The sequence below is a fragment of the Aquarana catesbeiana genome, linkage group LG05 (genome assembly GCF_042186555.1).
Source record: "Aquarana catesbeiana isolate 2022-GZ linkage group LG05, ASM4218655v1, whole genome shotgun sequence".
Lineage (NCBI taxonomy): Eukaryota > Metazoa > Chordata > Amphibia > Anura > Ranidae > Aquarana > Aquarana catesbeiana.
Genome location: NC_133328.1, coordinates 33472433 through 33499652, shown reverse-complemented (window position 1 = coordinate 33499652; position 27220 = coordinate 33472433). Strand labels below are relative to the sequence as shown.

At 42.3% G+C, this 27220-nt stretch overlaps 1 protein-coding gene across 1 annotated transcript in view; it reads left to right on the top strand.

Annotated features, from left to right (window-relative positions):
* CASD1 (CAS1 domain containing 1) overlaps positions 1 to 26887 on the top strand; it is a 101271-nt gene extending 74384 nt beyond the window's left edge. Inside the window, exons 14-18 of the mRNA XM_073629588.1 lie at positions 153 to 254; positions 1758 to 1898; positions 7068 to 7145; positions 11969 to 12061; positions 19005 to 26887. Of these exons, the coding sequence (XP_073485689.1) occupies positions 153 to 254; positions 1758 to 1898; positions 7068 to 7145; positions 11969 to 12061; positions 19005 to 19259 (669 nt within the window). The 3' untranslated portion in view covers positions 19260 to 26887. The remainder of the gene's footprint in view (positions 1 to 152; positions 255 to 1757; positions 1899 to 7067; positions 7146 to 11968; positions 12062 to 19004) is intronic.
* The last annotated feature ends 333 nt before the right edge of the window (positions 26888 to 27220 follow it).

Here is a 27220-nt window from a genome sequence, read left to right as displayed (position 1 = left end):
GTATTCAATGACTACATTTGGCAAGCATTGCAACTTCCAAAATCAATTTAAAACTGTAAAAAACAATCAAAAAATCAATAAATAAAGATAAATAATGTGCTCAGAGTTTCTCATCAGAAATCATTTATTAGTGTGTTTTTTGTGTTTTTCAGGGTTCTTTCGAGAATATATTCTCCCTCTGGCCAGTTTCCAAACTGTTTGAGCTGAACAGTAGAGTCTACGAATGGTGGTTTAGATGGTCATTGGATCGATATGTAAGTCTATCCTCATTTTCTTACATATCATTTTGTTAATGTTTCTTTCATCTGTTTTAAATCAGAATTCCAAGAACTCTGCAACTTTGCAAAAGTAGAGGCACATTATGCATTAGTCCAATTAGGTACATGTCACCTTTCAGGACTTATATCTATTACTTGTATGTGACAGGTTTATTGCACTCCCAGACGATACACAGGACACTCAAGACTGTGAGAGAGGAGAGAAGCACATCAAGCAGCTATGCCTGCCCCTCCACTCTTCTGCCTATTCACAGAAGCCTGTGTATTTTGTGAATTAGTTCACATAATACAAAGGCTTCTGTGAATGGGCAGAAGGAGGGGAGGGGTGAGCATAGCAGTTCCAGCGACTCTGATCTTGGAAGGAACTGAGACCAACAGTGAGCAGTGTCTCCTGAAGTTATCTTCCTGGAGCACAATACACCTGTCAGATGTAAATAAATCCAGGAGATGGTAGACACCTAGACTTAACTCATGGTATGCCTGTAGTTTATCACAACATTACTTAGTGCTGAGAGATAAAAAGAAACATTGTATCGTTGGATTCTTTTAGATGAAGAACTTCGTTCTCCAGATTAACCACTTAAAGACTATACTAAAAGTTGTTATTTACAAGTGAAATTCTATATTTTTCACTAGAAAATTACTTAAAATTACTTGGAACCTCCAAACATTATATATATATATATATATATATATATATATATATATATATATATATATATATATATATATATTAAAAAATATATATAATTAGCAGAGACCCTAGAGAATAAAATGAAGATCGTTGCAATATTTTATGTCACACTGAATTTGCGCAGTGGTCTTTCAAACGCAATTTTTTTGGGGAAAAAATACATTTCAATGAATTTAAAAAAAAAAACTAAACAGTAAAGTTAGCCCATTTTTTTTATATTATGTGAAAGATGATGTTACGCCGAGAATTGTGAGAGAATCATAATCTTTATTCTAAGCAAAAAAATTGTGATTCTCATTTTATCCAGAATCGTGCAGCTCTAATATACAGTCCTTGTTATTCCAATTGTAATAAAAATATAAAAACCCAGTTTCGTTTATTTACTGGATAAGCTGGACTTTTATTTGAAGCATAATACTTTATATACATTGCATTTCACCTTTTCAGTGTAACAAAATGACTTTCAATTTGTAACACTATTCCACACTGAATTTGTTTTTACATTTTTTTTTTCTCCAAAATTCTCCATTGTTTCCGGGAAAAAAAATCAATTCTTTTTTTCTCATGGTTTCAAAATTTTCGGAAGTTTTACATCTCTTTTGCCCATAATGTAGGTATGATGGTCAGGGGTACCATAAGTTGGTCGTATAGGGCATATGTTGGGTAGCAGTAACATGAGAGTTGTTCCAAATGATTGATGATCTCATACTATTCTACATGTTTGTCTATATTCCTGTTAGTATTAGTAGTAACATTACTTATGTACCACTTCTTTTCATTCCCAGGCTGTGTTTTATGGCATGCTATTCGCCTTTACCTACCTGGCTTTACAAAAGCAGCAAGTCCTCCATGAAGGAAAGGGGGAGCCTCTCTTCTCCACCAGAGTGTCCAACATCTTACTCTTCGTGTCCGTGGTCTCCTTTCTGGTAAGTATTAACCACTTGACCCCCAGAAGATTTATCCCCTTCATGGCCAGGCCATTGTTTGCGATACGGCACTGCGTTACTTTAACTGGCGATCATGCGACGTTGTACCCAAATAAAATTTAGGGGTTTTTTTCCCCACAAATAGAGCTTTTGGTGGTATTTGATCCCCGCAGTTTTTATTTTTTTGCGCTATAAACAAAAAAAGACCGACAATTTTTTTAAAAAAAATATATATATATTTTTTTTAAATTTCTGCTATAATACATATCCAATAAAAAAAAAATTAAAAATCGAATTTATTCATAAATTTAGGCCAGTATGTATTCTGCTTCATATTTTTAGTTAAAAAAATCCCAATAAAGCGTATATTGATTGGTTTGCGCAAAAGGTATATGGTTTTCAAACTATGAGATTCTCTCTATCTATCTATCTATATATTGGAATTATTTTTTTTTTCTTGTCAAAGATTTTTATTGGTTTTAACGAGACATAGAAGTATACAGAAATGAGGGAAACCATCTCAAAATGCACATATACTATAGCAGGTGGGCAACCAATCAAAACAGTACCGATTATCCGTGTAAACATAGAAAAACAAAGATGGATACTGGGTAGGATTGGCAGCGAATTTATTATTTTTTTTATACTAGTAATGTCGGTGATCCGCGCCTTATAGCGGGACTGTGATATTGCGACAGACATTCGGACACTAACTGACGCTTTTGATATTTTGTGGGAACCAGTGACACTAATACAGTGATCAGTGCTAAAAATCTGAACTGTCACTGTACTAATGACACTGGCTGGGAAGGGGTCATCAAAGGGTTAAATGTGTGCCTAGCCTGTGTGTTTGTGTAAACTGTGTGCCGCCTTTACTAAGGGACGTGATAGATTTTATATGTAAACACAGTGTGACAAAAATATTATGATTGTCATTTTATTCTCTAGGGTCTCTGTAAAAAAAAAAAATATATATATATATATATATACATACACATACACACATACAGTGGCTTGCGAAAGTATTCGGCCCCCTTGAACTTTTCAACCTTTTGCCACATTTCAGGCTTCAAACATAAAGATATAAAATTTTTATTTTTTGTGAAGTGGAACGAAATCTTTTGGATTTTTGAAACTTTTTTAACTAATAAAAAAATGAAAAGTGGGGCGTGCAAAATTATTCGGCCCCCTTGCGTTAATACTTTGTAGAGCCACCTTTTGCTGCGATTACAGCTGCAAGTCGCTTGGGGTATGTCTTTATCAGTTTTGAACATCGAGAGACTGAAATTCTTGCCCATTCTTCCTTGCAAAACAGCTCGAGCTCAGTGAGGTTGGATGGAGAGCGTTTGTGAACAGCAGTTTTCAGCTCTTTCCACAGATTCTCGATTGGATTCAGGTCTGGACTTTGACTTGGCCATTCTAACACCTGGATACGTTTATTTGTGAACCATTCCTTTGTAGATTTTGCTGTATGTTTGGGATCATTGTCTTGTTGGAAGATAAATCTCCGTCCCAGTTTCAGGTCTTTTGCAGACTCCAACAGGTTTTCATCCAGAATGGTCCTGTATTTGGCTGCATCCATCTTCCCCTCAATTTTAACCATCTTCCCTGTCCCTGCTGAAGAAAAGCAGGCCCAAACCATGATGCTGCCACCACCATGTTTGACAGTGGGGATGGTGTGTTGAGTGTGATGAGCTGTGTTGCTTTTACTCCAAACATATCGTTTTGCATTGTGGCCAAAAAGTTCGATTTTGGTTTCATCGGACCAGAGCACCTTCTTCCACATGTTTGGTGTGTCTCCCAGGTGGCTTGTGGCAAACTTTAGACGAGACTTTTTATGGATATCTTTGAGAAATGGCTTTCTTCTTGCCACTCTTCCATAAAGGGCAGATTTGTGCAGTGTACGACTGATTGTTGTCCTATGGACAGACTCTCCCACCTCAGCTGTAGTTCTCTGCAGTTCATCCAGAGCGATCATGGGCCTCTTGGCTGCATCTCTGATCAGTCTTCTCCTTGTCTGAGCTGAAAGTTTAGAGGGACAGTCAGGTCTTGGTAGATTTGCAGTGATCTGATACTCCTTCCATTTCAAAATGATCGCTTGCACAGAGCTCCTTGGGATGTTTAAAGCTTGGGAAATCTTTTTGTATCCAAATCCGGCTTTAAACTTCTCCACAACAGTATTACGGACCTGCCTGGTGTGTTCCTTGGTCTTCATGATGCTCTCTGCGCTTTCAACAGAACCCTGAGACTATCACAGAGCAGGTGCATTTATACAGAGACTTGATTACACACAGGTGGATTCTATTTATCACCATCAGTCATTTAGGACAACATTGGATCATTCAGAGATCCTCGCTGAACTTCTGGAGTGAGTTTGCTGCACTGAAAGTAAAGGGGCCGAATAATTTTGCACGCACCACTTTTCAGTTTTTTAATTGCTAAAAAAGTTTAAAATATCCAATAGATTTCGTTCCACTTCACAATTGTGTCCAACTTGTTGGTGATTCTTCACAAAAAATTTAAATTTTATATTTTTATCTTTGAAGCCTGAAATGTGGCAAAATGTTGAAAAGTTCAAGGGGGCCGAATACTTTCGCAAGCCACTGTGTGTATATGTATATATGTGTATATATATATATATATATATATATATATATATATATATATATATATATATATATATATATATATATATATATATATATATATATATATTATATATTATATATTTTATCTATCTATATATTGGAATTATTTTTTTCTTGTCAAAGATTTTTATTGGTTTTAACGAGACATAGAAGTATACAGAAATGAGGGAAACCATCTCAAAATGCACATATACTATAGCAGGTGGGCAACCAATCAAAACAGTACCGATTATCCGGGTAAACAAAGAAAAACAAAGATGGATGCTGGGTAGGATCGGCAGCGAATTTATTTTTTATACTAGTAATGTCGGTGATCCGCGCCTTATAGCGGGACTGTGATATTGCGACAGACATTCGGACACTAACTGACACTTTTGATATTTTGTGGGAACCAGTGACACTAATACATTGATCAGTGCTAAAAATCTGAACTGTCACTGTACTAATGACACTGGCTGGGAAGGGGTTATCAAAGGGTTAAATGTGTGCCTAGCCTGTGTGTTTGTGTAAACTGTATGCCGCCTTTAGTGCCGGTTCACACTAGACGCGGCACGACTTGCAGGTCGCCTCACCGAGGCGACCTGCACACGACTGCCGGGGCGACTTGCAAGACGACTTCTGTATAGAAGTCTATGCAAGTCGCCCCCAAAGTAGTACAGGAACCTTTCTTCTAAGTCTAGAAGATTAGAACGGTTCCATTGTACAGAACGGGAGGCGACTTGTCAGGCGGCTAGGTCGCCTGACAAGTCGCCCCCGTGTGAACCGAGCTTAACTAAGGGACATGATAGATTTTATATGTAAACACAGTGTGACAAAAATATTACAACGATCGTCATTTTATTCTCTAGGGTCTCTGTAAATATATATATATATATATATATATATATATAAAATAATGTTTGGGGGTTCTAAGTAATTTTTCTAGCAAAAAATACAAATTTAAACTTGTAAACAAAAAGTTCCAGAAAAGGCCTGGTCAGCAAGTGGTTAAAAATTTGATTTGAAAACACTTAATTAAACTCATCCCATTCTTTTGCTCTTTAAAAACCTTGTTAACCACTTCAATACCAGGCACTTAGACACCTTCCCGCCCAGGCCAATTTTCAGCTTTCAGCGCTGTCGCAATTTGAATGACAATTGCGCAGTCATGCTACACTGTACCCAAACAAATTTTTTATCATTTTGTTCCCACAAATGGAGCTTTCTTTTGGTGGTATTTGATCACCTCTGCGGTTTTTATTTTTTGCGCAACAAATAAAAAAAGACTGAAAATTTTGAAAAAAAACAAGTTTTTCTTTGTTTCTGTTAAAATTTTTTGTAAATAAGTATGTTTTCTTCTTCAATGATGGGCACTGATATGGCTGCACTGACGGGCACTTATACGGCGCCAGTGATGGGCACCGATGAGGTGGCACTGTAGGGCACTGATAGGCGGCACTGATGAGCACTGATAGGTGGCACTGATGGGCACTGATAGGTGGCACTGTTATGCGGCACCGATGGGCACTCATAGGTGGCACCGATGGGCACTCATAGGTGGCACTGATGGGCACTCGTAGGTGGCATTGATTGGTACATATGGGTGGCACTGATGGGTACTTATGGGTGGCACTGATAGGTGGCACTGATGGGCACTGATAGGTGGGCACTGATGGGCACAGATGGACACTGACAGGTGGCACCAATGGGCAATGGCAGGTGACACTGATGACACTGATTGGTGGCACTGATAAAACTTATTGGTGGCATTGCTGGGCATAATTGAAACATAACGGTGCCAATCAATGCCCATTTGTGGGCACTGATTGGCACAGATTGGGCACATGTGGTTGGCCATGGGGTACATATCTGGCCATCCACATGTTGCCCCTTCCCTGGTGGTCCTAGTGGCGATCCCTGGTGGTCCAGTGTGGTGATCTGAGGGGTGATCTGAGGGGGGGTTGCGCTGATAAACAATCAGCGCAGACCCCCCCTGTCAGGAGAGCCGCCGATCGGCTCTCCTCTACTCGCGTCTGTCAGATGCGAGTGAGGAAAAGCCGATCAACGGCTCTTCCTATTGACATCGTGATCAGCCGTGATTGCACACGGCTGATCCCGTGGTAAAGAGCCTCCGCCGGAGGCTCTTTACCAAGATCGGTGGAGCGGTGTGTCAGGCTGACACACCGCTCCACCGATCGCCGCGATGCGGGCGCACGGTGGCATGTTATCCTGCTGGACATCATATGACGCCCAGTCAGGATAACGCAACCACTTCCCGGACGTCAATCCACTATAGGCCGGGCGGGAAGTGGTTAAAAGACTTTATATTATGTTAAACCTTCCCAGAGCGAGCTTCAGATTTCCCATTGTGGTCTTTTGTGCACTTCTCCCATCTAGTGGTGAGATGGGGTATTGCATCTAAGTGTGTGTGATGGCGAATACAAATTATCATAATGTACTGTATTTTAGCAGGTTGGTGTTGTGATTGGAAATTGACTGTAATTTTCTCATAATGTGATATGGGTGTTCTCTGTTCCCCTAGACGTACTCAATCTGGGCCAGCAGTTGTAAAAACAAGACGGATTGCAATGCGATGCACCCCTCAGTCTCTGTTGTACAGGTATGACTTTATTATGTGATGTATTAATAAAACGACTTTTATACAATCCCAAACGGTTCCAATCCCGGGAAAATAGGAGGGGTGGGGGATACTTTGACCACTTGAGTAGCAGCCTGTATTATACCCCTTCAGTTTTCAGTACTGTGATTGTTTAACTGTAAATGACCTGATCATGCAACACTGTACCCAAATTCATTTTATATCATTTTTGAGAGCAATAGAGCTTTTTTTGTTGGTAATAACCACTGTTTTTCTTAAAAAAAAAAAAAAAAAAATCACCAAGATAAAGGGGGCCATGGAGAATACTGACAGCAATAAATCAAGACAGGTTCCAACCCGTTCCCCATCTAAAATGAAAAAAAAATGCATACAATTTCATCTACACATACCGTATACAGTGGGGCAAAAAAGTATTTAGTCAGCCACCAATTGTGCAAGTTCTCCCACTTAAAAAGATGAGAGGAGCCTGTAATTGTCATCATAGGTATACCTCAACTATGAGAGACAAAATGTGGAAACAAATCCAGACAATCACATTGTTTGATTTTTGAAAGAATTTATTTGCAAATTATGGTGAAAAATAAGTATTTGGTCAATATTAAAAGTTCACTTCAATACTTTGTTATATATCCTTTGTTGGCAATGACAGAGGTCAAACGTTTTCTGTAAGTCTTCACAAGGTTGTCACACACTGTTGCTGGTATGTTGGCCCATTCCTCCATGCAGATCTCCTCTAGAGCAGTGATGTTTTGGGGCTGTCGCTGGGCAACATGGACTTTCAACTCCTTCCAAAGGTTTTCTATGGGGTTGAGATCTGGAGACTGTTGAGGCCACTCCAGGACCTTGAAATGCTTCTTACGAAGCCACTCCTTCGTTGCCCAGGCGGTGTGTTTGGGATCATTGTCATGCTGAAAGACCCAGCCACGTTTAATCTTCACTGCCCTTGCTGATGGGAGGAGGTTTGCACACAAAATCTCATGATACATGGTCCCATTCATTCTTTCATGTACACGGATCAGTCGTCCTGTTCCCTTTGCAGTGAAACCGCACCAAAGCATGATGTTGCCACCCCCATGCTTCACAGTAGGTATGGTGTTCTTTGGTTGCAACTCAGCATTCTCTCTCCTTCAAACACGACAAGTTGTGTTTCTATTAAACAGTTCTACTTTGGTTTCATCTGACCATATGACATTCTCCCAATCCTCTTCTGGATCATCCAAATGCTCTCTAGCAAACCTCAGACGGGCCCGGACATGTACTGGCTTAAGCAGGGGGACACGTCTGGCACTGCAGGATCTGAGTCCCTGGCAGCGTAGTGTGTTACTGATGGTAGCCTTTGTTACATTGGTCCCAGCTCTCTGCAGGTCATTCACTATGTACCCCCGTGTGGTTCTGGGATTTTTGCTCACCATTCTTGTGATCATTTTGATCCCACGGGGTGAGATCTTGTGTGGAGCCCCAGATCGAGGGAGATTATCAGTGGTCTTGTATGTCTTCCATTTTCTAGCTATTGCTCCCACAGTTGATTTCTTCACACCAAGCTGCTTGCCTATTGCAGATTCAGTCTTCCCAGCCTGGTGCAGGTCTACAATTTTTGTTTCTGGTGTCCTTCGACAGCTCTTTGGTCTTCACCATAGTGGAGTTTGGAGTGTGACTGTTTGAGGTTGTGGACAGGTGTCTTTTATACAGATAACAAGTTCAAACAGGTGCCATTAATACAGGTAATGAGTGGAGGACGGAGGAGCCTCTTAAAGAAGAAGATACAGGTCTGTGAGAGCCAGAAATCTTGCTTGTTTGTAGGTGACCAAATACTTATTTTCCACCATAATTTGCAAATAAATTCTTTCAAAAATCAGACAATGTGATTGTCTGGATTTGTTTCCATATTTTGTCTCTCATAGTTGAGGTATACCTATGATGACAATTACAGGCCTCTCTCATCTTTTTAAGTGGGAGAACTTGCACAATTGGTGGCTGACTAAATACTTTTTTGCCCCACTGTAAATCAATACGCTCAGGTATGAATGGAGCCTATGTTTATAGAAGAAAAAAATTTGCGCTAGGTGTGTAAATCAATTTCAAAGTGAATAAAACAACCTGTGAAGGAATATCCTGCAGCTAAGCACTATAACCTTGATAAATTGCACTACTAGATAAATACAGAAAAAAGTGCAGCGCTGGATATATGCAAAACCCATAAAATGGTGCTATTAAATAATTATTATATATAAACCATGTACATTGGAAATAAATCAAGCACAAATATATGCACCTATGTAAAAGAAGTGCTTCACCATAGGAATACGTGTGTGGTTAATACCACCATAATGACAAATCTTAGTAAGATTCAAGAAACAAAACAAAAGTGTCCATAGAAGGTTAAAGATTGAAGTGACTTTGTTGTAGAGATAAATTCGTGACTGTCACCGTGATGTACGCCCGTCACCTTGTGTAGATTAAAGGCTTACCAGACAGCCTCTGATCAGAGGCATAATAGCATCAATTCGTGGTGTTGTCCTCACAGGGAATGGACCTCTTCCAGGATGGTAAATGTATGTCAGCAAACGATCTCCATAAGCCTCCAGACAGCAACCCAATAAGGAAAAATCACTCCCAGATAGCCAAGGGGAAAAGAAAGGAAATTGCTCGCTCAGGTACTACATAGAGTTCTGTGTAAAGGACGTCGTCAGCAGGTCGGGGGTGGAGGGTGAGAGGTTGGTGCAATTTCCTTTCTTTTCCCCTTGGCTATCTGGGAGTGATTTTTCCTTATTGGGTTGCTGTCTGGAGGCTTATGGAGATCGTTTGCTGACATACATATACCATCCTGGAAGAGGTCCGTTCCCTGTGAGGACAACACCACGAATTGATGCTATTATGCCCCTGATCAGAGGCTGTCTGGTAAGCCTTTAATCTACACAAGGTGACGGGCGTACATCACGGTGACAGTCACGAATTTATCTCTACAACAAAGTCACTTCAATCATAAACCTTCTATGGACACTTTTGTTTTGTTTCTTGAATTTTACTGAGATATGTCATTATGGTGGTATTAACCACACACGTATTCCTATGGTGAAGCACTTCTTTTACATAGGTGCATATATTTGTGCTTGATTTATTTCCAATGTACATGGTTTGTATATAATAATTATTTAATAGCACCATTTTATGGGTTTTGCATATATCCAGCGCTGCACTTTTTTCTGTATCTATGAATGGAGCCTATGTGTTCTCTGCAGAAGGAGATCACATTGGCTGATCCTTCTCTTCAGCTGAGATAATAGGACCAGAGGCCGCTCTGGACATTTTGGATGTGAGCAGCACAAGAGAGAGCCTGGGCCAGCAGTTTCTCCAGGGAAGATAAATGTTTCAGCACATGTAGTCTTTATCTATCACAGTAAGATTGATGAAGTTTGAAAGTGCAAACACATACTTACCTGCTCTGTGTAATGATTTTGCACACAGTGGTCCCAATCCTCTTCTGGGGTCCCCCTACCAGTTCTCCTTGTGCCCCCATAGCAAGCCGCTTGCTCTGAGGGCACTGGTGCGGGCTCACTCCCGAGCCACATTTTGTGTGTCCATTGACATCCAGAGCGTGGCTCGGGTCCTGCCCTCTGCTCCTTCCTCACTGGCTGTGATTGACAGCAGCAGCAGCAGCCAGTTGGTCCCACTGCTGTCTCTGAGCCAATGAGGAGGGAGAGAGCGGAGAGAACCTCTGCTCTCGTGCACATCGCTGGATCGGGTTCAGGCTGGAGTAAGTATAGAAATGAATTGTTGGGGGGGGGGGAGCTGCATGCAGAAGGTTTTTTTTGCATAGAATGCAATGCATTAGGGAAAACAACTTCAGCCTTTAGAACCACGTTTAAATTCCCATACAACAACCGAAGCAACACATTTACCCTCTATATAGAAAAATGCATACACTACCATTAAAGGCGGAGTTCCACTCTAAATAAAAACTAAATCTTAATCATTTGAACAAACCTTGCTGTTTTGTGCCTTTTTTTTTTTTTTTTGGTTTCCTGCGGGACTTCCGTCCTACCCTGCCGCAGCGGGGTACGTAATTTCCTCACTTGCATTGGCTCCTCCCCCCCCCCTTTGTTCCCTTCTGGGACCTGTGTGTGTGTCCCAGAAGAGGACGGGGCCATTCAGAAAGCGCAGCACGACTCGCGCATGTGCAGTAGGAAACCAGCCTAAAGCCTTGCCTTAATTGCAATTCTGGCGCCTGCACCCGAAGCCGGGGGACCGACATCGCCGGATCCCTGGACAGGTAGGTGTCCTTTTATATTAAAAGTCAACAGCTACAGTATTTGTAGCTACTGACTTTTAGAGGCTAGAACTCCGTTTTAATGTGCAAAAAGTCTAAACACTTTTGCACGTTGGTACGTCCCTGTATGTGAACAGTCTGCGCAAGTTCTCATGTATACCCAGTTACAGCCATTGATTTTTATGGGCAGCTGTACACAGCACCTATGGTTCCCTGGGTGGGGATCTACACCCAAATGTTATGTTGTTTGGTCGCATTCACCTGTAATCTTGATGCCCGACTGTTTCTTTAGTATGACATATTCCAGTCAGATACGCTGCCAGCATGAAGCAAAGTTATTGTATTGTTGAATGTCTGGACACTATGCCATCTCTTAGTGGTAGGTGACATTGAAGAGAGGATATCCTCCCAGAACAGTACTCCTGAGCCCTGCAGTGTCCCATCTTCACTGAGATCTCACCAATGCCACGTGTCCTACACTATGGGGGATATGGGATTAGCTTTTCAATGTGCTACATAATAAGTAAAATATTTCTGTCTTGTATTTTTCCTGCAGATTTTAGCCTTTGTCCTCATTAGGAACATTCCTGGATACGCTCGCTCTGTATACAGCTCCTTCTTTGCCTGGTTTGGTAAAATATCCTTAGAGGTAAGTACTGGTGCGTGTTTGGTAAAGGCACTAGCAGACATCGCACAATGGTCTTTTCAGATCTTATACCTGAACACAACACCCCTGGCCTCCATGTGCCCAACCTACGGCCCCTGGGTCACATACGGCCCTTTGGTATGTGATGTGTGGCCCTCAGACCCTGTAGTGGGACCACTGATTGGGGTAATGGCATTGATCTCTACTAGTCTCATGTAACATGTTCCCGGTTTCATATTGTCTTCTGCAGCGTATCCCCAGCCAACAATGTATCCTGTCCTCACTCTCTGACCCTCATTTTATCTACAGTCAGGTCCATAAATATTGGGACATTGATAAAATTCTAATCTTTTTGGCTCTATACACCACCACAATGGATTTGAAATGAAACGAAGAAGATGTGCTTTAACTGCAGGCTTTCAGCTTTAATCTGAGGGTATTTACATTCAAATGAGGTCAACGGTGTAGGAATTACAACAGTTTGTATATGTGCCTCCATGGCCAGGTGTGTGTTATTCCCTCATTATCCCATTTACAAGGAGCAGATAAAAGGTCCAGAGTTCATTTCAAGTGTGCTATTTGCATTTGGAATCTGTTGCTGTCAACTCTCAATATGAGATCCAAAGAGCTGTCACTATCAGTGAAGCAAGCCATCATTAGGCTGAAAAAACAAAACAAACCCATCAGAGAGATAGCAAAAACATTAGGCGTGGCCAAATCAACTGTTTGGAACATCCTTAAAAAAGAACGCAGCGGTGAGCTCAGCAACACCAAAAGACCCGGAAGACCACAGAAAACAGCTGTGGTGGATGACCGAAGAATTCTTTCCCTGGTGGGGCAGCACAGTGGTATAGTGGGTAGCACTCTCACCTAGCAGTAAAAAGGGTCGCTGGTTCAAATCCCAACCACGACACTACCTGCCTGGAGTTTGCATGTTCTCCCTGTGCCTGCATGGGTTTCCTCCGGATACTCCGGTTTCCTCCCACACTCCAAAGACATGCTGGTAGGTTAATCGGTTAATTGGCTTCTGTCCATAATAAATTGGGAAATGGTGGAAAAAAAACTGCGCTAAAAACCAGGTGCAACTCAAATATTGTGAAAAGCAGCAATCCTCACAAAAACATCAATTGTAAAAAAGGCATAAGAAAAATAAGAGGTTGCGCTAATACTAATAAAGCATAATAAATAATTTACAATGAAGAAAAATTCATATAGAGATCGTGAATAAATCAATGTGCAAACCTTAGTGATATAGAAAAAAACCATACAATAAAACATCAGTTAAGTGTTGTGGAAAGTCCATAAAATAAAACATCAGTTAAGTGTTGTGAAAAGTCCAAATCACCAACAATATGCAAAAAAAAAAATCCAAGTGGTATAAATGGAGGTCTGTGACAACAAGGGAAGGTCCACCACCAGAAATGGAAGGGGTTGGTCCTTACCAGAAGGCCATGACCCCCCACCACAGAGGATCACAGCAAGCAGGGATCTTTAAAAGCCAAAGATGGGAACTGTCAGCGATGTCCACCAGAGGTCAACTCATCAGCAGCAGCTCCAACGACCGAGGGCATAGACACCATAAAATAGAAGGGGCTCACATAGTGTAAAACCACTTACATTTATTAAAAATAAAGTAAAAAACAGATGTGCACTTACAGAGTGTCAATAGATAAAACAGCCTTAAGTCCGGCTCCGTGGCCACCGGAGCTCGGACAGACCCGTCCTACTGGAAAGCAACTCGCTTGGGGGTGACGTCAGCGCGTCGTCTGGCTCCGCCCTATGCGTTTCGTGACATCATCACGTCTTCCAGGGGCACAGGAAGACGTGATGATGTCACGAAACGCGTAGGGCGGAGCCAGACGACGCGCTGACGTCACCCCCAAGCGAGTTGCTTTCCAGTAGGACGGGTCTGTCCGAGCTCCGGTGGCCACGGAGCCGGACTTAAGGCTGTTTTATCTATTGACACTCTGTAAGTGCACATCTGTTTTTTACTTTATTTTTAATAAATGTAAGTGGTTTTACACTATGTGAGCCCCTTCTATTTTATGGTGTCTATGCCCTCGGTCGTTGGAGCTGCTGCTGATGAGTTGACCTCTGGTGGACATCGCTGACAGTTCCCATCTTTGGCTTTTAAAGATCCCTGCTTGCTGTGATCCTCTGTGGTGGGGGGTCATGGCCTTCTGGTAAGGACCAACCCCTTCCATTTCTGGTGGTGGACCTTCCCTTGTTGTCACAGACCTCCATTTATACCACTTGGATTTTTTTTTTTTTTTTGCATATTGTTGGTGATTTGGACTTTTCACAACACTTAACTGATGTTTTATTTTATGGACTTTCCACAACACTTAACTGATGTTTTATTGTATGGTTTTTTTCTATATCACTAAGGTTTGCACATTGATTTATTCACGATCTCTATATGAATTTTTCTTCATTGTAAATTATTTATTATGCTTTATTAGTATTAGCGCAACCTCTTATTTTTCTTATGCCATAATAAATTGGCCCTAGTGTGTGGGTTGGGGACCTTGGATTGTGGGTTCCTTGGGGGTGGGGACCGATGTGTGTGTGTGTGTGTGTGTGGCACTGTGTAAAAATTGGCGCTATATGGGTACCTTAAATAAAATAATATTATATGGGCATTTTGATGGATCACAATGTATAGGGATGGGGACAATTGTGGACGTGCACCAACACTCACTCAAGTTGAACTGGATGGACTGGTGTCTTTATTCAACCTTACCAGCTATGTAACTATGTAAGAAAACACCCTTCACAACAGTGGGCCAGATCAAGACCACTCTCCAGGAGGTAGGTGTATGTGTGTCAAAGTCAACAATCAAGAGAAGACTTCACTAGAGTGAATACAGAGGGTTCACCACAAGATGTAAACCATTGGTGAGCCTCAAAAACAGAAAGGCCAGATTAGAGTTTGCCAAACAACATTTAAAAAAGCCTTCACAATTCTGGAACAACATCCTATGGACAGATGAGACCAAGACCAACTTGTACCAGAGTGATGGGAAGAGAAAAGTATGGAGAAGGAAAGGAACTGCTCATGATCCAAAGCATACCACCTCATCAGTGAAGCATGGTGGTGGTAGTGTCATGGCGTGGGCATGTATGGCTGCCAATGGAACTGGTTCTCTTGTATTTATTGATGATGTGACTGCTGACAAAAGCAGCAGGATGAATTCTGAAGTATTTCGGGCAATATTATCTGCTCATATTCAGCAAAATGCTTCAGAACTCATTGGACGGCGCTTCACAGTGCAGATGGACAATGACCCGAAGCATACTGCGAAAGCAACCAAAGAGTTTTTTAAGGGAAAGAAGTGGAATGTTATGCAATGGCCAAGTCAATCACCTGACCTGAATCTGATTGAGCATGCATTTCACTTGCTGATGACGAAACTGAAGGGAAAATGCCCCAAGAACAAGCAGGAACTGAAGACAGTTGCAGTAGAGGCCTGGCAGAGCATCACCAGGGATGAAACCCAGCGTCTGGTGATGTCTATACGTTCCAGACTTCAGGCTGTAATTGACTGCAAAGGATTTGCAACCAAGTATTAAAAAGTGAAAGTTTGATGGATGATTGTTAATCTGTCCCATTACTTTTGGTCTCTTAAAAAGTGGGAGGCACATATACAAACTATTGTAATTCCTACACCGTTCACTTGATTTGGATGTAAATACCCTCAAATTAAAGCTGAAAGTCTGCAGTTAAAGCACATCTTGTTTGTTTCATTTCAAATCCATTGTGGTGGTGTATAGAGCCAAAAAGATTAGAATTGTGTTGATGTCCCAATATTTATGGACCTGACTGTAATAGATCTGCCATTTCTGACAGTCCTTTCAAGCATTACATACAGTACACACATAACTCTGTGACATACAAGTGTGTGTATATACACCCACGTGCACCTACCCACACACTTATACGTACATGCATACATGTACACTATATTACCAAACGTATTGGGATGCCTGTCTTTACACGTACATGAAATTTAATGGCATCCCAGTCTTAGTCTGTAGGATTCAATATTGCGTTGGTCCACCCTTTTGCAGCTATAACAGCTTAAACTCTTCTGGAAAGGCTGTCCACAAGGTTTAGGAGTGTGTCTATGGGAATGTTTGACCATTCTTCCAGAAGTGCATTTGTGAGGTCAGACACTGATGTGGATGAGAAGGCCTGGCTCACAGGCTCCGCTCGAATTCATCCCAAAGGTGTTCTGTTGGGTTGAGATCAGGACTCTGTGCAGGCCAGTTAAGTTCCTCCACCCCGAACTCGCTCATCCATGTCTTTATGGACCGTACTTTGTGCACTGGTGTGCAGTCATGTTGGAACAGGAAGGGGCCATCCCCAAACTGTTCCCACAAAATTGGGAGCATAAAATTGTTCAAAATGTCTTGGTATGCTGACGCCTTAAGATTTCCCTTCACTGGAACTAAGGGGCCAAGCCCAACCCCTCAGAAACAACCCAACACCATAATCCATGTCTTACTGCATTGTGGCGACCAGGAATGAACCTCAGCCGAAGCCAATCAAAAGAGGGGTTGTGCCTCTGTAACCAAGGATAACCAATAACCACCAGGTAATGGGGTGAGGAAATAAATTGAAATTGGATTATCTCGTGGTGAAGAGCCCCCTACGGCCATGGTCAACAAAGCAGTCTCATGAATCACATGGGCAGGATTGTAGAGGTCTCCCATCATTTTCCTCAATGGCAAGAGTCCTGACCTCACAAATGTGCTTCTGGAAGTATGGTTAAACATTCCCATAGACACGCTCCTAAACCTTGTGGACAGCCTTCCCAGAAGTATAGCTAGAGAAGTGCCTAGTGTGGTCAATTTTTTTATGGGAAAGCAGAGGGACTGGCAGGAACACCAGGGATTTCACACAATAAGAACTGGAAACTTTCTCATTCAAGTACATGGTACAGCAGGCACATATCAGCTATATGAAATGTTTGGTTTACATCAGGGGTCTCCAAACTTTCTAAGCAAAGGGACAGTTTACTATATAGTAGGTGAGGTTGAAAAAAGACACAAGTCCATCAAGTCCAACCTATGTGTGTGATTATGTGTCAGTATTACATTACATATCCCTGTATATTGCGGTCATTCAGGTGATTATCTAATAGTTTCTTGAAGCTATCAATGCTCCCCGCTGAGACCACCGCCTGTGGAAGGGAATTCCACATCCTTGCCGCTCTTACAGTAAAGAACCCTCTACGTAGTTTAAGGTTAAACCTCTTTTCTTCTAATTGTAATGAGTGGCCACGAGTCTTATTAAACTCTCTTCTGCGAAAAAGTTTTATCCCTATTGTGGGGTCACCAGTACAGTATTTGTAAATTGAAATCATATCCCCTCTCAAGCGTCTCTTCTCCAGAGAGAATAAGTTCAGTGCTCACAACCTTTCCTCATAACTAAGATCCTCCAGACCTTTTTATTAGCTTTGTTGCCCTTCTTTGTACTCGCTCCATTTCCAGTACGTCCCTCCTGAGGACTGGTGCCCAGAACTGGACAGTATACTCCAGGTGCGGGCGGACCAGAGTCTTCTAGAGCGGGAGAATTATCGTTTTATCTCTGCAGTTGATCCCCTAATACATGCCAATATTCTGTTTGCTTTATTAGCAGCAGCTTGGCATTGCATGCCATTGCTGAGCCTATCATCCACTAGGACCCCCCCAGGTCCTTTTCCATCCTAGATTCCCCCAGAGGTTCTCCCCCCAGTGTATAGATTGCATTCATATTTTTGCCACCCAAATGCATTATTTTACATTTTTCTATATTGAACCTCATTTGCCATGTAGTTGCCCACCCCATTAATTTGTTCAGGTCTTTTTGCAAGATTTCCACATCCTGCGGAGAAGTTATTGCCCTGTTTTGCTTAGTATCGTCCGCAAATACAGAGATTGAACTGTTTATCCCATCCTCCAGGTCGTTTATGAACAAATTAAATAGGATTGGTCCCAGCACAGAACCCTGGGGAACCCCACTACCCACCCCTGACCATTCTGAGTACTCCCCATTTATCACCACCCTCTGAACTCGCCCTTGTAGCCAGTTTTCAATCCATGTACTCACACTATGGTCCATGCCAACGCACCTTATTTTGTACAGTAAACGTTTATGGGGAACTGTGTCAAATGCTTTTGCAAAATCCAGATACACCACGTCTACGTGCCTTCAGGCTTTATAGTGTCCCATCATTGGTGTCAGTAGGGGGAATGGTGCTCCATCCTTGGTGTCAGTTGGGGGAATGGTACTCCATCCTTGGTGTCAGTTGGGGGAATGGTGCTCCATCCTTGGTGTCAGTTGGGGAATGGTGCTCCATCCTTGGTGTCAGTAGGGGGAATGGTACTCCATCCTTGGTGTCAGTTGGGGGAATGGTGCTCCATCCTTGGTGTCAGTAGGGGGGAATGGTGCTCCATTATTGGTGTCAGTAGGGGGGAATGGTGCTCCATCCTTGGTGTCAGTTGGGGGAATGGTGCTCCATCCTTGGTGTCAGTAGGGGGGAATGGTGCTCCATCCTTGGTGTCAGTAGGGGGGAATGGTGCTCCATCATTGGTGTCAGTAGGGGGGAATGGTGCTCCATCATTGGTGTCAGATGGGGGAATGGTGCTCCATCATTGGTGTCAGATGGGGGAATGGTGCTCCATCATTGGTGTCAGTTGGTGGAATAGTGCCCCAAGGGCCAGATAAAGGCAGGCAAAGGGCCACATCCAACCCCTAGGCCACAGTTTGAAGACCACTGGTTTACATATTCTTTGACAGGGAGTGATTAGAGATGAAGACAAGGCTTTAGCTGTTGACTTTTGCTGAAAAGTCAACATTTGCATATTTGTTTTCAGATCCTCCATGTACTCCAAGCTAACGCAAAGTTTATTTTTATATTGCTAAAAGACCAAACATTTAGCAAAGTGTTCTTCCTTGCAGCTCTTCATCTGTCAATACCACATTTGGCTGGCGGCGGACACCAAAGGCATCCTGGTCCTCATTCCGGGCAACCCGGTGCTCAACATCATCATCAGCACCTTCATCTTCGTGTGTGCGGCCCACGAAATCTCCCACATAACCAACGACCTGGCCCAGATCTGCGTCCCGAAGGAAAGCTCGGCCCTATTCAAGAGGTTACTGTGCATCACCGCCTTCTTTTTCACACTCCTGATTTTATCGTCATTACAACATTAACAAGACTTTGCAGACCATCACTCCGCAGCCCCCCCGAGCCGGTGGGCCCAGCAGGCACTTTTTACGGCTTGTTTTGTAAATAGATAAACTATAGCGGGCCAAACCGGGGCAGAAGCTCCCCCTAGTCGCGTCCATGAGCAGCACTGTAAAGGACGAATGTTCCTTTTCTAAAAGCCACTTCCGTTCACACGTCTAGGTAAAGCTGCACGCGGAGGTCTTGGTGGGGAAGAATAAAAAAAGAAAAGATACCTCCATTTTTTTTTTTTTTGTCACGGTAATCAGAGGTCGATCTTGTGAAGCACCACTGACCACTCAAGCTGTGAACAGTTGATCTTTATGTCAGAACATTGACACCAGTGTTTTAAACGATAAAAAAACAAAAAAAATATGGGACCTTTAAGGAAGTATGTGGTGTGCATTAAGTGCAATCCTTTACGGGAATAAGGTTTTTAATATGTGTAATTAAACATCATTAAAGTTCAACATTTTTATTTCTTAGGAAAAAGAAATATCCATAGTTGTATTTATTGTTTTGTTATTATTCCCTTGTCTGTTTAAAGGAGAGCTCCAATACGCATTGATTGGTGAGGTGGGGGGAGGAGACTCTCAGATCTGTACACTCCTATGTCCTTTACTATATGTGTTCCAATCACCTCCAATATAATTACAATTACAAGATTTAAAAGGTCACCAAGACCTTAAAATGGAACTGAACCTTCCTATTGTTTTCAAGGAGGCTGCCATCTTGGCCTCTGTTTAATCTTCAGCTGCTATGATGCTGCACATTTGACCAGTTATGACACCAGCCATTGGATGGTTTAATTGAATGCACAACCAAATGTGACAGTTACATTTCCAGAACTTGCTGGAATGCAACTGTTTTTTGAAACTGTTAGGCTCGGTTCACACTAGGGGCGGCACGACTTGCAGGTCGCCTCACCGCGGCGACTTGCAAAACGACTTCTGTATAGAAGTCTATGCAAGTCACCTCAAGTCGCCCCAAAAGAAGTACAGGAACCTTTTTCTAAGTCGGAGCGACTTGCGTCGCTCCTATTAGAACGGTTCCATTGTACAGAATGGGAGGCGACTTGTCAGGCCCCTGTGTGAACCGGCACTTAAAACAAAGGGTTTAGTTCTGCTTTAAAGCGGAACTAAACCCATCAATTTAACAGTTTAAAAAACATTTTTGCATTCCTGGCATGCCAGGAAATTAAGGCTGGGTTCACGTGTGTGCAGATTGGATGCGTTTTGAACTGCATCCAATTCGTGTGACATGTGAACCCGGCAGCCATCTCTATGGAGCTGGTTTGCATATCTGTGGGCCGGCATCAGTGCGTTTTTTTTTTTTTATAGTGAGCTCTGTGCGTTTTTCAGTCTGGTTCGGGTGTGATTTTCAAGTAAAAATTTGCACCTGACTCGCAATTGAACCAGTGAACAAAACCGCACCGGCCTCCTTTTAAAAATCACGCTGTACCGAGCTGAGCCTTATGGCCCGTACACACGATCCGAATATCGTACGACCAATTTCGCTTAATAGTCGCAAGTAGAAATTGAATGGCTAAATAAAGTCACGAAAATTCTCGTACGACAGAAAAAAAAATCGGAAGTGATGTCATGTGTTGTAATGTATTTGTATTGAATTTTCGGACGACAACTATACTGACTAACCAAAATCGTACGATCTGGAATTGTATGAGGAAAATTTTCGTGCATGCCCAACCGAATAAGATCGGATGAACGGTCATGATCGGCTGTCGAAAGTTGTGTACACACGATCCTTCCTCAGACAACCGTTTTTGTACAATATTCGGATCGTGTGTACGGGCCATTACTGTCACATTTGATTGTGTTCTCCACCAAACTTTCACACCTTCCAATGGCTGGTGTCATAACTGATCACATGTGCAGCATCATGGCAGTTGAAGATGAAACTGAGGCCAAGATGGCAGCTTCCTTGGCTGAGAAGGATAAGAAGGGTTTAGTTCCACTTTAAGGTGAAATAAAAGCCTAGATTTAACTATTCACTAAACTGTCGTTCCCCACCTATCCCACCTATTCTATATAAAAAAAGTTATATGTACTTACCTGTTTTTAATGCGCTCTGGTTGCGCGATCCTGCAGCTCTGGCTCAGGAAGCTTTAGACAACAACTAGGAATTCTGGGAGCCGTGACGTCACTCGTAGGCTCAAAGCTGTTGTCGAAGCTCCCTCCTCTCCCCTGCAGCAGCCACTTACTGACAGAGGAGCCCAAACTGCAAGATCATGTGACCAAACCGGATTAAAAATAGGTAAGTACATAGATCTATTTTTTTTTTTTTTATACAGGTTAGATATATAGTATACTTGGTGTAGAAAATGTACACAATCTGGCTCCCAGTATGCAGCTCAGGCCAGTTTAATTTTTAATTGGAGTGAGATCTAGTCTGAGCTTTTTCTGCAATCTTCAACCCCAGTGGGGAGATCTCCCACCATCCCTGCAACAGGTCAGGTGTCTGCTGAATTTCTTCTTATATTCCTAGAGTCTAGACTGTCCACTAGGGGGCCTTTCACACCAGCATTATGGGCTTTCTTACTAGGTTTCAGTTTTAAAGGACTAGTAGTATAACTGGGGTAATCAATCAATACGTTACATTTACAGATATATGTTATCAGAAACACTGATGTAAGAAAATAATCTGTGAGATTTTTTTTACATGTCGCAAATCGCTGTCCTGCATCCCTTGGAAGGACACTGCGGACACCCCGGTGAGCCGCCTTTTACTAATTTGTTAAAGCGATGCCAAATATTTCATGTTTTTGTACAGCTGTCAGAATCTTTTTACTGATGTATTTGTAAATGGAAATATTAGATCATTTGTGTGAATTGTAGTTTTAGGGTTACTGGACCTTAAAGTGAACCCGTGCTTTACTCATGCAGGGAGAAGTAACAGGTTCACGGAAAAATAAAATAAAAAGTATTTGGTGCATCTCTGCAATCTATGCACATTTCACCATGATTAATGTCTTTAAAAAGTACAGAAAAATGATCTGCCAGAAATCCAGTGAGCTCCTTACTTCCTGTAGTGAGCTGACAATGCTGCCTCCGCTGCACTGAAATTCCCGGCAGTGTTTTCAGCCCTGTCTGAATTCCCCCCTGCTGGACTACAGAGCACCACCCCCTTGCCCCATCTTCATAAATAAGGTGTTCTATAGTCCTACAGAGGAGAACTCAGGCAGGACTGACAACACTGCTTGGGATTTTAGTCAGTGTTGTCAGCTCACTACGGGATGTTAGGAACTCACTGGATTTCTGGTATTTTTCTATACTTGCAGCATTTATAAGGAGACGCAACATGGGGAAATGTGCATGTACTGCCCAGACATACACTTTATCTGCTGACCCGACCAGCTGCACATACCTCACCTTCCATTCCCTAACCTTGATGCTCTCTTCTGCCACCGGATAACATAAAATACCCGTTACTCCTGGGTATAGGGAAGCTTGTGACTTACTCCCCTTGACAGCACTGGTGCTTGGTGATTGACCCAATGCTGTCACATGGGGGTTGGGGAAAGGCTCTTTTCTCTCACGTTGGGGATCTGGTGAGTCTTCAGCCCTGATGATTGATCCAGTGCTGTCATGTGGATAGGAAGAGTATTTTCTTCCCTTGTGATTAGCCCAATTCTATCATATGGGAAATGGGAGCGAGTCTTCAGCCCTCATGATTGGCACAACATTTGTGGTTTTGGAGAGAGTCCTCAGGCTTCGTGATTGGCCCAGTGCTGTCATATAGTGGTTGGGAGAGAGTCTTCAGTCCTTTGGATTGGCCCAATGCTGCCATTTGTGCGTTGGGGGGAGTGGCTTCAGGCTTTATGATTGCTGGTGTCTTATGTTGGTTGATGAGTCTTCAGCCTACTGATTGGTCCAGTGCTGTCATATGGGTGTTGGGAGAAAGTCATCAGCCCTCGTAATTGATCTAGTACAACTGTAATAGGGCTGGTAGAGGGTCTTCAGCCTTCGTGATTGGCCTAGTGCAGTCATATGCAGGTTGTGGGAAGTCTTCAATCCTCACAATTGGTTAAGTGCTGTCATATGGGGGTTGGGAGAGAGTCTTCAGCCTCCTGATTGGCCCATTGCTGTCATATTGGGGCTGGTAGAGAGTCTTCAGCCTTCGTGATTGACCTAGTGCTGTCATATGCAGGTTGTGGGAAGTCTTCAGTCCTCATAATTGGCCTAGTGCTATCATATTGGGGTTGGGAGAGAGTCTTCAGCCTCCTGATTAGCCCGGTGCTGTCATATTGGGGCTGGTAGAGAGTCTTCAGCCTTTATGATTGACCCAGTGCTGTCATATATGGATGTTGTGGGAAGTCTTCATTCTTTAATTGACCCAGTGCTGCCATATTGGGGCTGGTAGAATATATTTGACCTTTGTGATTGACCCAATGCTGTCATATGGAAGTTGGGGAAAGTCATCACCCCTTATAATTGGCTCAGTGCTGTCATAGGGGCTGTGAAAGATTATTTTTGCCTTCGTAATTGGTCCAGTGCTGTCATATGTGGTCTATAACCCTCGTGATTAGCCTAGTGCTGTCATATGGGAATTGGAAAGAGTCTTCAGCCCTGTGTAAGTCACAACCTAGGACTTCTTTTCTCTCCCATTGGGGGAAAGAATTTGTCCTTCTGGTAAGGGGTGCAGTTTAAAGAACCTGTTGCTTTATCTTTCATAGGCAAAGGACAGGTCCACTTTAAAGTGAACCTGTAAGGAAAGAAATATAGACGCTTCCATTGTTGACTTGTTTGTAAAAGTGTGTGTTCCAGAGACGTCAGTCCTTTTCCTGCATGCTACCCACTGAATGACTGACCTAGAACAAGCTCGCAAACTGGAGTTCAAAAAAGTTACTGGCTGCGTTCTTGTCACTTACTGTGTCAACCCTGGAACTGGCACTTCCAAAAACAAGTCAGCTCCCATCTTTATCTCCTGACGGATTCCTTGTAATGTGGGCAGTTTATGAAAAGATTCCTTTGAAGATCCTTCTCTCAGTCTGTGATTATATTCAAAAACCCGTTCTGGTTTTTTGCCCTGTATGGATTTGGACTGATGTGTGTTTAGATGTATGGCTACGAATGTGTGTGTGTGTACATTTATCAGTCTTTGTATAACCTGGAAAGTCATATATGAGAAATGTAAATAGGTTTTAAGTCATTTTTTATTTATAAAATCTGCTTTATTTTGCATTCTTTTTTTCATGAAGTCTGTTCATCCCCAGTGGTAATGGGTGGTCAGCCTAGCCATACATGTTATAATCTAATTGTACAATATCTATAAAGTGTAAATGCTTACCTATATAATCCATTCTATTTGTATCCAGTCAGGAAGGCTATTGCCACTGCTTAGTTGTTGGTAGTTCCAATGGAGATTATACAATCAGATTGTAACATGTATAGCCAGCATTAACGGGTTCTGGAAATACAACAGTCCAATTGATTTCTGGGTAAATGCCATGTGTGGCCGCTGATGTCAAACTATCATTCATATACAAAAAAAAAAAAAAGACCGATAATTTGCAAAATACCCCAGAAGCCAGGTCACCGTGAGATGTTTTCATGCTGCAGCGTGGGCCAGCGGCCTGAGCTCCCGATCATGTGACAATCGCAGCAGTCACATGATTGAGAAGCCATGCCGATGTAAAGTGGTTATAAGACGATAGTGTCAAATGATCGTCACATGACATTTGCTGATTTAGACCACCTACCCATGAACAGCTTTGTGTTTAAAACCCAGTTGGTGGGAAATCACTCAGCTGACGTTCGTGTAAATATGGCTTTTACCCAAATATTTTTTTTTTTGAGAGAGGTATTGCCTGTTGATTTCCAAGAGGAACTACTAGATGTCCACCTTCCTTCTACCTAATACTCCAGACATGTGGGATGTGAATTATAAATAATTATTTGGACTTGTTGGCTGTGTTGTGCTACTGATTCCTTTGGACCCACTGCAGTGGCTGCCATTTTTATAGGCTTATTGAAGTTATCGATTCACCAGCAACTAGTCATCTCTCTTGTTGATAGGCCGCATCTTCTGAAACATGGGTTTGGTGAACAAGATGGCAACCTACCTGCTTTCTAAATGATATACAGGGCTGTCCTAATTAATCTGATGGCTGTCAGGGATATGTAGATGAAGATCTAATTAAAAGATCACAGCAAACGTTGGTGAAGAGCTCCATTGTAATAAGAAAATTTTGTGGCTCTGACCTTTCTAAGGGTATCTGTTGTGGAGCGTAGGCCATAAAATCAGCAGTCTATGGCAAGTGTTCCATTGTCGCCCTTCCAAAAAATTCCAACACCCATTTAAAAAGGGCAGGTTCCTCCACCCCAGATCATTGTTTCCTGCATTTTATTTGCATCTTTGTCCCCTGTCCTCATGGAACTATCCACAGATCTCCATGGTTGTCTATTACATTTTTTTTATCGGCATCTCCCTGAGTCTAGCCGTAGACATGAGATGATGAAGAGAAGATCCATTTTGTAGCATAAACATGCCCAAGTGGGAATGTATAAAGGTGACCTGTCATGAGAGAAACCTTGAATCTGCCATTGGTGAGCACTCCTTCTGAAATTACTGGTTGCAGACCCAGAGCAAGCATGCAGATATGGACTTTTGACTTTTCTGCAGTCTTAAATATTGGTACCTAGTCACCTTCAGACTGCTGGAGAAAAGTCCAATGTCCATATCTACATGCTTAATATGGGTCAGCAAACCAGTCAGGCATATAGCATTTTAAGATAGAGGCCAGTAATGACCGCTCCTGTATTTGTCCGATGACCGGTATACTTTAATCGCTGAGCAGGCTCTCCTGACATTGACCTTACCTTAGGGCAGGGTTTCTCAACCGGGGTTCCATGAACCTCAACGGTAACTCCAGAAGTTGCTAGGGGTTCCTTGAGCAATTTCTGCCTCTCAGAAAAGTTCCCACCGACACCATTGATCTATTTAACTATCTGTAAGGGGGTAATTCTTTCCGATGACCACAAGTGTAAGGAGCATTCTTCCCACTGACCATCACACTAATGTATCATGAGTTGTAGATATAGTCATTTATATCAGGGGTTCTCTGAGACCGGAAAGTTTTTTTCAAGGGTTCCTCTGCATTTAGAAAGGCTGCCTTAGGGAATCCATGAAAAACATCTGAGGATATATCCCTATTGGGCATTCTCTTACCCTGAGTTGGCTATTAGGTGTCTGCAGAGGACGAATACCTTCTTTATCATCTCTCAGTCCAACTGTGACCTGCGGGATCAGATAGCAGTTGTCTCATGTCTATGACTAGACCCATTGGATCAGTTCTGACCTCCCTGTATTTAATCTGCCATACTTGGCTGAATATAAAATAATCTGATCTAAGGTGTAAGGTGTGTCTTTTTATTTATTTATTTTTTTTTTTATTTGCCATGTTTAAGATTTGGGTTTGGAAAGTACTTGTGTGAAGTTTTATGTATTGTACATTCTGTTATTTTATGTTATTTATATACACATGCTTGTGATTACCTCCTGATCAATGCCTTTTCATGAGCTTTATTTAATTTATGTTAAGATGTGTATATGGAATATCTGAGTAAAGGACAAGGAATAAAATTCTTTGTTTCCATGTGTTTGATTATTCTTGTTATATAGTATAGTCCTATTTCATTACAATAAAAGCTTTTTAAAGGATCCATCCATCCCATACTGATAGTTCACTTTACAGCTGACACTCCCCCTCTCCCCCCCCCGCAACATTCTTAAATCTCTTGGGAAGTTAATTAGCGGGATCTCCCTGCCAGTGATCCAAGATCTTCCTTTTGTAGGACTTCTATTCCATCCTGACTTCTCTTACTGCTCTCTGCACTTATCGTATAAAATGTCATGACATAAAGCCGTAAGGGAAGTTACCGATGCAAGATTTACCTTAATATGCTGGGCGGGCAGTGCACCCTGCTGA